General features: G+C 38.9%; 1 protein-coding gene across 2 annotated transcripts in view; it reads right to left on the reverse strand.

Annotated features, from left to right (window-relative positions):
- PTPN14 (protein tyrosine phosphatase non-receptor type 14) overlaps nucleotides 1-12955 on the reverse strand; it is a 110685-nt gene that overhangs the window by 25012 nt on the left and 72718 nt on the right. For both annotated transcript variants that reach the window (XM_058835799.1, XM_058835800.1), the window contains exons 6-11: nucleotides 11084-11154; nucleotides 9346-9433; nucleotides 6863-6951; nucleotides 5184-5271; nucleotides 4451-4533; nucleotides 2117-2174 (exon numbers count right to left, since the gene is read on the reverse strand). In XM_058835799.1, coding sequence (XP_058691782.1) covers nucleotides 2117-2174; nucleotides 4451-4533; nucleotides 5184-5271; nucleotides 6863-6951; nucleotides 9346-9433; nucleotides 11084-11154 — 477 coding nt within the window. The remainder of the gene's footprint in view (nucleotides 1-2116; nucleotides 2175-4450; nucleotides 4534-5183; nucleotides 5272-6862; nucleotides 6952-9345; nucleotides 9434-11083; nucleotides 11155-12955) is intronic.

Raw genomic sequence — 12955 nt, forward strand, 5'->3', positions numbered from 1 at the left:
GAGAAGCTGAGGCTGGAACTAACTGAGCTGCTGGAAAGCCTAACAAATGGAGGGCAGAGGAAAAGTGCAAGGAAGGAGAAGTGACTTCTACTAGGAATGTGTACATCTGGATCAGACAGTTTTCTTTGTGATAGATGTTATGAAAGGTATCTGCAAGAAATTTAGAATTCTTATTTCTAAGGCCTATCTGCCTCCTTTGAAAAAAAGAACGCTGGGATCTGCAGAACAACAATATCCAAATTAATGATAACTTGGATTTTTTTAAAGATCGGGTAATTAAACGTACCATAATATTAAGATCTCCTACACTGAGGGTTTTTTTCTGGAAAACCAACATCGCTGGGTGGTCTGACAGGAAAAAGAGACAGCAGAAACCATGCCAAAACCATATAAAGGGTCTTGATCTGAAAGTAAAGAACATGATCCCTAGTGAAGTGGCAGAGCCTCACCCCAAAGATTCCACTTCACTTCCCATTTCTGCTACTGATTTATTGCTACACAAGACAAATGAATAGGTAGGTGTATGAAGGTATGTGCAGTTCAGACAACAGTCAGGAGGACTTTTTTTCCTCCCAAAGAGAACTGTTCCAACAAGTTAACAGAACAATTACGAAAAAGGCAACTGAAAGTTCACCGTGAGGAGTCAGCAGCCTAGTGCACTTTTCAATTGATGAACCCACATTCTTCCTCTTGATCTTCCTGAGACTTTGGGGATTTAAAGGCTTGTTGCATGCTTATGTTTAAAACAAAGTGGCAGCAGGCTTTTTCTTTTGAAAGAACAGATTTCCATTTTTCATATATAATTTAGAAAGCTGCTCACATTTCCCTCTCATGATATAACAGAAGCCATAGCATAAAAAATGCAAAGCACGGTTCATTTTTTCACCTTCAGTTTTTCATCATTATTTCCAGGGACCTAACTCATAGGTACCAAAAATACTGTAAATATGCCGAAGAGAATGCAATACACAGCCTGTGTGTTGCATCATGACACCTTAGAAACACCTTGATAATGAAAGGACAAAGAAATCTGGAGGCAGCTACAGCAGCTTTCCTGCCAGTGCCTGGGAAACAGAGTGCAACTTTTAGATCCAGTGGATTGGGTACATACATACAGGAAAATAACCTGCATTGAAATCTGCAAGGATAAAGCTATCCTCAAATCGGTACCTTCTTAAACCTAATTTTGGAACATTTTCACAAGTTGTAACCATGCTGTGGGGAAATGTCCAGAAAACACTTGCCCACATCAGCTTGCTGCCATGCAGCAATAGGACTCTTCTCTTACTCTGGAAAGGTCTACAAAGTATAGCCTATACCACACATGAAAACTGGCAACCTGCAGAGAGATAAACATTGCCCTCTGTCCAAGGAACCAGCAGTGCTACAGTTATAGAAAATCAGAATCTTAAATAAGATTAAAAATACCGACATGCTAGACGTTAAAATTTAATCCAAAAAGAGTTTCTTTAGAATGGACAAGAGGAAAAAGAAAAGACTCACACATGATTTTTTTTTTTTTTGTAAATATTTCAGGAAAATATTACCCAGTTTTGTCAGAATGATAGCATTTCTGGGAATTAGTTAAACAGAAATAAATTGATTTAAGAAAACCTCTGAATCACAATCCTGAGTGATTCTAATAGTTTAACTTAAATTAACAGTAACTTCACACATAAAATAGGGTCTTAACCCAAGAAGCTGGTAAATTGTAAGTAGTCTTTGCACAAAAACATGAGGATTGAAGAAATGTGAAATGCAACATTATGTAATGACTAGATTTGATGCATAGAACACAAGACACTTCAAATTCTTTCTAGAGGATTATTTTCTCTACATGTTGAAATAACCTCAATCCAGCAGAAAAGATGCTCAGTTTCTTCAGGGCAAATAAAAATATAATGCCTTGAAGACTGTAATTTTTACTACTCAGTGGTGGTATTATCCAGTTAATCAATCTGGGCAGTCACACCCTTGAAACTCATTCCAATCATATTGCCAACAAGAAATGAGTTAATGGGCTTATTTGAAATTTAGAATGTAGTTAATCTTACACAATGCCTCATCCCATTAGAAATGACACAGATATTTTTAAAGACCTCACAGTGGCACGTACCAAAGATGACCTACTCCAGGTTGGCCGTCGTCGGATAGGGGGAGGAGAATTTGATTGTCTGTGGAGGAAAAAGAGAGATGATAGAAACCACAATATCTCAATTCTGAGTCAAGAATGAATGGGAAAAACAAGATGTGAAGAATATTGCTCCTTACTGAGATTTTTAGATATATGAATAAATGAAAATAATTCAGGTTCTCCTTTAAATACAGCAAATGTTCCCATTCCAAACTACACATGCCTTTTGTTCCTTATCCTATTTGGCTCACTTGGAAACACAAGAAAGAAAAATTATGGTTTAAAATTAATTTAAAATTAAAGTCTCTTAAGTATAAAAACTGAACATGGCACACAGGTACAGTCTCAGGTGACTTTATGTGAACATTAAACCAAGGATAATCTTATTAAATTGATATGAATCACGCCAAAGCAATGCACACAGATCAGGAAGAAAAGGGAAAAAACCAACTGGTTAGACAGTACTAGCAGAGCCACATACAGTGTTAGAGTAGCCAGGTGCAGTGGAAGGAACAAGGAGTGTAGGAGGAGAAAAACACAAGGAAGGGAAGGAAACAAGTTGAAGGAGGTAGAAATATAGTGCTTACGTGAAGAGAGGAAAGGTGGAATTTGTCCTCTTACAGTTTCTGATCTGGTGAATGATGTTATGTGCGATTAGAGGAAAGGCACACAGGAAAACAAACTATCACTTTAACACAGAGGGCAGGAAAATTATTTGGCTAGAAAACACACTCTGGCATATGCTGTCATCAATATATGTAGCTCTAGCACACAAGCTTATACCACATGAGACCATGGTAAGGAGAGAAGTTCTAATGACAAAAATACATTGAAACTTGTTATTTCACTCTTTGACTTTGTGACATTCCCTACCTTTATTAGTCCAAATATTTGCAAGTTGCCTATGAAACTGCTACATACAACACATTCATAGGACCCACATACTAATTGTTCAGTGTTTAGGAAGAAACATGATCAAAAGCTATGGCTTCTGCAGTCTGGGTTATGACTGGTAACAAAGTTCTCTCTGTTGACCCCAACACACAGCTTCAAAGGGGAAATGTCCCAAGGTGACAGACTATGGTATTTTGTTTTCTTTCTTGCCTGTCACAGGGGAGACAATCAGGAGCTCCCTTTGAATTCAATCCCTCTGGAACCATTAAAATTGAATTTAGTATTGGATTATTGAAATCCATTATATGCTGCTAAGAAATGTCTTTTCCAGTCTTCCACTCACCTCCCAGGAACTGCAAACAAGATGTAAAATCTAACCAACATCTCTTTTCTGTAAGTGGAAAGACCACTGAGAGCAGTTCACCTCATTGGACTCTCCTATGCTCTAACTCACCACAGGTTAATATAATGTGTGCACACGTGAAAGACCTCCTCATCTTCCCCTCATCATTTTGGCTTTCTTTTCCAACAGATGGCATTACCCAGCTGAACAGATGGGATGTCCAGCTCTAACTAGTGTTGTTGATAGAGATGAGACTTCTTCATGGTAAGTTTTGCAAGAATTTCATGTTCTCTGCCATACACGCCCAGCACACCACAAAAATTTCTCAAAACTCTAGCCTTTTGAAAGCCAAATTTATCTCAATCTGAAAATGTGTGCTGGTGTAAATGAAACATCTCAGCTAAGAAACAGACCTTTGAATTAAAGCTAAAGCCTAATGAATTCCTCCTTCATTTATAAGGAATCCACCTGTGTGAGAAGACTAGCTCAAGGCCAGTTTCTAAGAAAGTGCTCAAACCAGAGCCTAAAGGAGACTTCAGGTTTAGATTTACAGTCTCTGCTGTGTTGTGGCAGTACAGCTACGCATATTAATGCACCCAGGTGTCCTCCCTCGTTCAGCACACATAAGAGGCAGATAAATTATCCTGCCCCAACTAGAAGATGACAACCTGCACTTTCCAGCGCCCTTAGCTGCTGGATGGGCAGTGCATCTGCTGCTACAGCTCACATTTTGACATGATAACCTATGTCACCTTTCAAACCAGTTTAGACTGATAATACTCTGGGCTATCAACAGCAGACACCAAGGCCTTTGATTCAAGACTCCCTGTAGGATTTGGCTGTTTGGGAGCATCAAAGTTCGCAAGGCTCAGAATGAAATTTCATTCTCAACCGTCTGTTCTTGCTGTTGGTTAAAACAAAACAGGAAAAACAGGGAAAAGGGAAAAGAATAACTGACATACGTGACTAGGGAAAAAAAAAACCCAAACCCCAAAAAACAAACAAAACCAGACATGCCAAAACTCAGACCAATTCCAAAGCAAGGTGTCAGAAAACAACTGTGAAGCAAGAGTACTCACTCTGTGCAGATTTTGTTCTGTTTGTAAAACTTGTGTCTTGATGCAAACAGACGTGATATATATTTGGCATTTTCAAGATCATCCTTTAAAAATGAGAAAAAAATAGGAAAAAAATTAATTTTGTTATTCCTACCAAGAAGTGACAAAAGTTTTTTTAAAAAAACAGGTGCAGGAATGCTTTGTAAGTTGTTCCATATACAGAATTTGGTTCCTAAGAGCCCATCTAGTGGTCTCAAGAGCACTGAGGGCAAAAGATTACTGAAACCATTACTGTGTGCATTTACACACATCCAAGGCACAGTGTGGGGGGCACAGCAGCCATAAAATGGCTCAAGCTTGCTGGTCCTGTTTGATCCTGGTCTTGGTTCAGGAAAATGTGGCCTGATTTTAAATAGCACAGAACAGCATGATGGCCCTCTGAGTTCCAGTGTGTGCACACATGGTGGCTCATGCCCAGCTCTACTTATGCTGCTGTATTTATGCCATTCAAAAAGCGCTTCAGTTTTTTTGCAGACTTCCCAACATAGGATATTTCAGGACGCTTGGAAGAAAATACAGAAATTTGTACCTAAATGAAGTTAATTTTTCTTTCTGCATAAAGTACAACATGAACTGTGAGGGGGGGGGGGGGGGTGGTGTTATGCAAGTGAACCTCTTCAGAAAAGTGGAATTTTAAAGGTTTATTTTTACATAAGTTGTTTTCACGATGACACAGATCAGATCTTTTTCTTACTGTGTGAAAGAGTACATTCTCTTCTTTGTTGATCAACTCTAGAACAATTGAAGACTTGTTATGAGCAATATTCCCAATGTCATTCCACCTGCAGAGTAAAAAAATGCATTGGAGTTTGCCAACACATACATTCAAACATTTCACAAACACAGTAAGAATCCATTAGTCAACATCAGTCTCGTTTTATGGGAAAGGTTTTCAGTAACATTTTGGTGAAGAAACCTGGTTAGGAAAATAAGGAAATCAAATTCTGATTAAAAGTGAAAAGATGTTCAGCTTTTAACCCAAAGCAGGAGAGTTAAAAGCTCTCTTTAAAAAGATGAATTTGAAGACTCACAATAGAAGATACTTTAATGATAACCATTTTACTGAACTGTGACATTTTGGAACTGACTGATTTTTGCCACATGTAATATAATTATTTTGCTTTAAGTGACATTCCTCCCTAAATGCTGTTTCCACCTTTCATTCAGTGCCAATTATTGCTAAAGAAGGTTAAGTTGACAACATGGTTATGTAGGCTATGCATACCATGTTAATACTTTGGCTTTATGTTTGCAATCTTTTTTTTTTTCCCAAGTAATTGTCAGGTTGCCCAAGATGTGAATTATAATCTTCTTACAAATAGCTGACAGACATTTGCGTACATTGCATGCAATCCACGGGGATGGAAAGGACTTGTTTGTTCTGTTTGGAGCATGCATTCCTCTTCATGTCATGGCAGGAGGCTTGCAGTGCATATTTCCAAAGAGTAAGAATCCCAGCACCAACTCTCATTTCTACATGTAAAGAAACTTCATGCTTTTGTCACCCAGCCCAATTAAAGGATTATCTAATTCCTTCTTAAAATTACATATGCAAAATACCAGCTAGGGGGAAAAGGGAGCACTAACATTTTTTAAGCTGACTAATGAAAGCTCTTTTAAGGCAATCTCCCCCCAAAACTTCCATCTGAAGTCCAATATAAGCCTTAGCTACTGACTGAAAATCAATGCACCTCAAAAAACACAACTTTTAGACTGCACAAAATTCCTACTCTAATCACAGGGATTGGTAAAAATCAACTTCAACTAAACAGCAACAGTAATAAAAATACCCACTGGAAGAATAGCAAGGAAGAGAGAAACTATCTTCCCTGGAATCATGGAGACTTCTAGCAACATTTCATACAGAACAAACCCACAAAAGCAAGTTAACAGCTAAGTCATTCTTATTAGCCAAAATAAACTGTAGAAGAAAAAACAGAGTGACACAGTCATGATTTTCAAAATCACAGAATGAAAATGTTCAACATTTTTTGGTGGGGTGCCTAAATGTGGCAACCAGATTCTCAGAAGTGTTGAGCTCTTAGGCTGCCAGCTGTGAGGTTTAACAGATTTGCATTCAGAAGCATCAAAGAAGACATAAAGACAAGAGAAGAAAAGGGATCAAAGCCTTGTAAACTAGAACAAAATACATGACAGGCTACTACAACTTTCTTGCCATCCAACCCATTCACAGACATCAGAAATTATTCTTTATCTAATCTCTTTGGGCCAAGAGACCAATCCTGAAAACAGTAAGGTTACTACTCCTTAGTTAGAGAATTGCCACTATTACAGTCACATGCAAGGAAAAAATCCCACACATACAGCTCTGGAAAGAAACTCACTTTAAATACAAAAGACCCTCATTTTTACCTATAAATCACAGTTGTCCTTCCAATTCTGTTTTTTATGAAGATGCCCATGAAGAAAATACCGAGGTGTATGTCATTTCCATGGTTATCCTGCAGAGAAAGGATAATAAATTAAATTTAATAAAGAAACTGGTCGATAGGTTCATAGGAATGCATGCTGAAGTACCAAGGAGAAGCCCTTCAGTGTGGATGCAGGACTAACCTATATTTTGCTGATTGATTGGACCCTGATTTTCATTATTTCAGAGCAGTTAGGACTTGAGTGAGTTTATTGTGCTGACTAGTGAGAACAGAAGAAGGCTAAATGAGCTCAAAGTTCTCCTCTCTCAAACACCACACAGATCACAAATTTGCATTTATGTATAATACCCCACATCCCCTATCTTTGTGACTACAGCTATCTATGGAGACCGTAGGAATACCAAAAGCAATAGTTGTCTTTCACAGCCATGGTATTTCTCCAGACATCTGTTAAAACATGTACAGATTTCAGAACACCACACCTGAAGATGGAATCTCTCTCAAAAGCTTTACCATTCACACTTCCTCCTTTAAGTACTCCACATAGAAGTTCACAGTATGTCACCCCAAAAAGTACTTCCATCTCTATGCAGATACATCCTCCACTGATTTTCAGTTGCTGGGTTAAACATTCAACTGCACACACCACACAAAAACAATGCAAAAACAGTGGACTCTAAGAAGTCCTATTGCTTTTGCACCTACCCATGTCTCCTTGTAGGCTCCTGTTTGAAAACCACATGCTCCTGATCCATTTTGCAGTTTCCTTAAAAAAACCTTTTCCTTTTTTTGGCTACAAAAGCTTAATACTGTGGACAAAGCGGTTTTTCTACATTTATCAACAAGCAAGAACAGTTCCCCTTCAGCTGCATGTGTAGTAATTGATTCACCCTTTAAAGTGGTAAACAGAAATCATGCTAACACCATGAGTGTGGCTAGAAAGCTTGGGTAGAAGAAAGGATATGTGAGAAGTTAATGCACTATGCCTGCACACACTGTAGAAATCAGTCGCCTCTGCATTTTAATAGATCGGATCAGAGCTGCTCTCCTGGCCTTGCTGTGCTTGATCTTTAGAAGGCAACGATAGAGTCTCTGCACCTGCTTAACTAGTGAGTGCTAGGCCCTTTGCAAACAGACCATGGCTGGCAATTCATCCAGAAGCTGAGAGTCAGCAGTTTAGTCTAATTAGAGGACAACACATTCTTCTGCCTTGTGCCAGAGGGATTTTTACAAGGCAGAAAGATTGGGAATGCGTGGGGGTAAATGCATCTATTTGTATACGCACAAATACATATATCTACATGTGTGTGTGTGTATACACACAAATACCCACAGGGAAAGAAAGACACATATTTCTAATAACATTTTCTACCAGGAAAAAAAGAGAAACCTTTAATTTCCCCCTTTGAATGCAGTTCTGTTTGTCTCCACGGCCGGCATGCTGCTCCTTGATGCAAGGGTAACACCGTCCTGCCATTTTGCAGAGCACCCAGTCCACTGTTCATACTTACCTTACTGACACATGCAAAAATAGCTAATGACACTTCCAACACAGAAATCTTTTGTAGCGGTGTGCAGCATTATTTCAAATGAATTTGAGGAAAGCTTTCATTTCATTCATTAGCAATAAACATTCTGAAATTTTTTTGGCAGGTTGAAAGTTTTTTGCCATATATCTCCTTCTCCCCAGGCCAATTCTGAGATTGGCACCAAAGGATCAATTTTAACTTGCAGGAAGATTGTTTTGTTTGGTGTGTGTCTGCATTTGTTTTTAAATCCCAAGTTATCTTTAAATAGCAGGAAATCCACTCATAATCCACCACTTAGGGTGACTGTGTAGGTTAGCAAAAAGAAATGGGTCATGTTAGGAACAGCAGTTTTCAGTTTCTCAGCACAACTTTATCATAGCAGCACGTGCTCCATAAGGCCACACATCCAGACAATCCATGGCAGAATGGGACTTCTAGTGAAGGGAAAGTGACTGCAAATGCAAAATAGTCCCTGAAATTTCCCCTTATTAAAAATGCATGGAAGACTTGTGTGCACATAAAGGAAACTAAGGAAAAGTGAAGTTAATGTAAGTAGCAACTTAGAAAGACATGAAAAGGTCTCATTTTCCTATCCTGTTAAAGTTGACCAGAGCCGAGATTCATTTGCCCTGGCCACTCGCCCACAGACATGAAAGAAAGCAAGGAGCATCTCTTATTCCCAAGAGAGCACACTCTAGAACATAACAACCTCTTCTGTAACAAGGATTTTCATGGAAGATAAGTAGCACTATGGGCCTAAGTAACCCTCATGCTGCAATGTCCATTCAAACTACCAGCAGTCATTTCACCTTCTGGAGCAGTTAAACAAGTCCTGTCTCTTTTGGACAAACATGACTTGCACACAGACCAAAGGTTGCTGCAGAGTTGTACATCATTTGATTCAGAGGTGCCTTTATAATATATACTAACATACCTTCACAGGGAAAATTTCCTGTCCAAACCCATCCAGACGTTCCACTTCATTGATGTACATTAGCTCAGCCTCTGCTGCTGTAATGCCACTGCAATTAGATTAACAAAAGGCACCAAATAGTTCAATATTACACACACACACACAAATACTAGCAAAAAAAATGCAAGTTTCACAAACCACTTGAGAAGACACTTTGGAAATGCTGCCTAGAAATGCACAACACAAAGCTAACTTTCAACATTAGGATCATTATCAGCAGGGGGGAAAAATTTACTGAATGTCACTAAGACAAGGTACAAAGCACAGTTCAAATGACAGGAGGAACAAACAGAAGTGATCACATTACTCAGCTTCTTCCACACACATCAAATCTTTTCCAGGCTTTATTAAACCATCAGGTTGTGGATAGTTTTGGGTGGAAAACTTGAACCATAGGGGTGCTAATCTGCCTGAATATTATACAAGGCCACTGGAGCTTCTTAAAATTACTTAAAAGGAAAGACCTACATTTTCAAGTTGGCTGTTCAAAAACACAGGCACTAAATCCAAAAGTTGAACAGATTCTCTTTCATAAGTGAGAACAAACCAGCTGAAAACTTTAACACACGTGTCTACACATGCTCCTGTCACAGCTCAGGAATTCAAACAGTTTTGAATTCTCAAAAGCAGGTCTGAATAGATTGCAGGTTACTCCAAAAGAAGACCACTATTAATTTTTCTCCTCTTTGCTCCTTCTTACCACAGCTTACAAACAGAAATATAGGAACCAGACAAATACCCGGGAGAAGGGAGGAGGAATACGATCTACCTGCCGAAGTGAGGGGAAGTATTTGCTCTTTGTGTTGCAGAAATAGCACTATAGAGCACAGCAGGTGGGAAATCTTTCCTTTCAAGTCTGTGAGTTAACCAAGATCACACAAGCAGCCCATGGCAGGGAAAGAACAGAACCAGGCTTGTTCCTGGACGGCTTGGAAGCTATTCCTTTGGTTGCATCAAAGGGCCAGGCTTGCATTGAAACTCAAAACTGAGAACGGCCTTAGACTTAGAGACTGGTATTTGTCCTTTTACAACCACTTTCTCTCATGTAATGGGGAATGCAGCATCCTTCACATAATATTCCTATTGCATATGACATGTGGGCACTGCCATTTTTCCCATAACAGCACTCTAGAGGTTTGAACACTTCCACCACTGAAACACCTGGACAACATGAAAGACGCCTGCTCACAAAGAAGGTTTTTTTACTGAAGCACTAATGCACACACTCCTAGCTCATTAACTAGTAACACTATACTGTGTCTTCTCCTTGCGACTTCAAACCCAGTTCCTGTTATTTTCATTTCCGTTACACTGAGAGCATTTGTATCCCCCTCCTCTTGAAAGAGGCCCTTGGATCGCCATCGATCAAGTCACAGGGTCTTTCACCAACAGGATTTAAATGAAATCAAAAAGAGAAAGGAGTCTACTGCATAGCACAAGTAGTGTTACACATGCTCATTAAACCTAAGGGTGTAAATGCTCATTTATTTGGGATTAAGTTCCTCAGCCATTTTGTGTTTACAGAGGCAGATAATCTTCTGTGATAGACTAATTAAAAATCCAGTGACACAAAACATAATAGTAACACGAAGACAAGCTAGTTAAATACTGCCAGGAATGCATGGGGTGGCAGGGAAGTAATTGAATGATGATAAATTCTTTTTTAAAAATAGCACAAACTTTATCATGTCAAGCTCACCTGTGAGTTCGGTGTTCCTGAGCAACTTTTTGAGTCAGCTCCTCCAGGACAGCTTCATCCTGGGTCCAATCCTGTAAGAACACGAAGTAGCATCAAAAACCAGTCAACCAAAGAGAGAGAGGATAAAATGGCAGACAGAAATAATGACAGCAGATGTTTCAAGACTTGTAGTTACAGAGAGAGAACCTATCACTGACTGCATTGAAAATTCAAAGCATAAGATGCTAAAAATATGTGAGAACACAAAACTATGATTTCTTTTTTTATACCTTCTTTTGAGAGAGTAAAGAGATACTGTTAAAAGTAGGGGTAAGGTCCTTATTATTCCAAAATAGAGAACAGAACATAGAGCACAGATAAAGGACCTTCTCCTGGATAACTACTGAACAAATCCTTATAAAATTTGGGAATCTACAAAATAATATATACCTTTTAAAGACAGTCCAAAATAATACACAGACCACGGAAAATGAATTCATGAGTATTTTTTGTCCTGCAGCATACAGATACTCCCTTCCTCATGTTAAAGGAATTGAAAGTTTTTCTACATTTTCAAATATTCATTAAAACCTACTTTATGCTTGCAACACATTTCTGAGCAGAAATCTTTGTACTCTCCAAATTTAATAACATGTGGTAGAAACAATTCTGAAATAATTGGGAGCAAGTTAATAAAGGAAGTCTACTCATAAATTCAAGGCCAAAAAAAGGAAGCTGAAAAACTTTCTTGCAAAACCTCAAAGTTCTTACTCTTATTTAAGAAAGCCTTAAGGCTGGATGTAATGTACTTAAATACACTGCTTCTTGCTCAATGGGGCCCTCCCCTCTGATATTTGCTTCTGACACAAAAAAATGTGAAAGTGGTAGCGTGCTAATGAAAAATGGCATGGTACATGCCTATGCACAGCCACACACCTGTGGGGTGTACTGTGTACATAACTTTGTTCTTTTCACTGCTGAAGAAATGCCATTTGACACACATTGTAGCCTCACAAGATCAAACAGCACTAACACAGCTGCCCCTCCCTCATCCACAAGCTCACTTCACTAATGAATTTATAGCAATGTTCTCAGTGGAGAACTTTTTAATGCCCCAAATTCACTCAAATTCTCCAACTTGCTTAGGGACTCATTTGTATCTGCAGCATTTGCCCACTGTTACTGAATGTGCAGTGAAATATTTACTATTTTGTTATCTATCCTCCCCAAAAGAGCAAAGAGAAGTAGCTAAAGAAATGTCTAGAGAAATTGTTGATTTAAGAGTAGGCTTCTGAAAATGTAGGAAGCAGACACTCTGCTGATTTTAAATTTAGCAATAGTTGCTATGGATGAAAGGCAAAATACTACAAAGCAGCGGTAAACATGCAAGGGAGGAGAGCTGATCACACCACCATGGAGGCAGCTGACACAAAAACAGAGGTTCTGAGAGATGGGCCCAAAGAATAAATTGCTGAACCACAGAGAAATTAACCACCTGAAAGCTCATCTAGAGACCTAAAACCTCCCCTAATTTTTTTTCTGAATAGAAAAATAGTAGCAGTATATCCCTGGCAGTGTTCAAGGCCGGGTTGGATGGGGCATTGAGCAACCTGGCCTAGTGGGAAGTGTCCCTCCTCACAGCAGGGGGCTTGAAACTAGATGATCCTTACAGCCCCTTCCAACCCAAATCACTGTATGATTCATTTTGTATTGAAAGAAGTTTGCAGAAGATCATTTACAAAGTGATGCCCTGACACTTTTCCCCATATATATTTTCAGCCATCTTCTTCCCCATTTAACTGCCTCCATAAGCCATCAACTATACACAAGATCATCAATTACTTTTCAATAGATAAAATGGCTAACCAAAGAAATTCTGCTCCATAGGGAAGG

This window comes from Poecile atricapillus, chromosome 3 (genome assembly GCF_030490865.1).
Source record: "Poecile atricapillus isolate bPoeAtr1 chromosome 3, bPoeAtr1.hap1, whole genome shotgun sequence".
NCBI lineage: Eukaryota > Metazoa > Chordata > Aves > Passeriformes > Paridae > Poecile > Poecile atricapillus.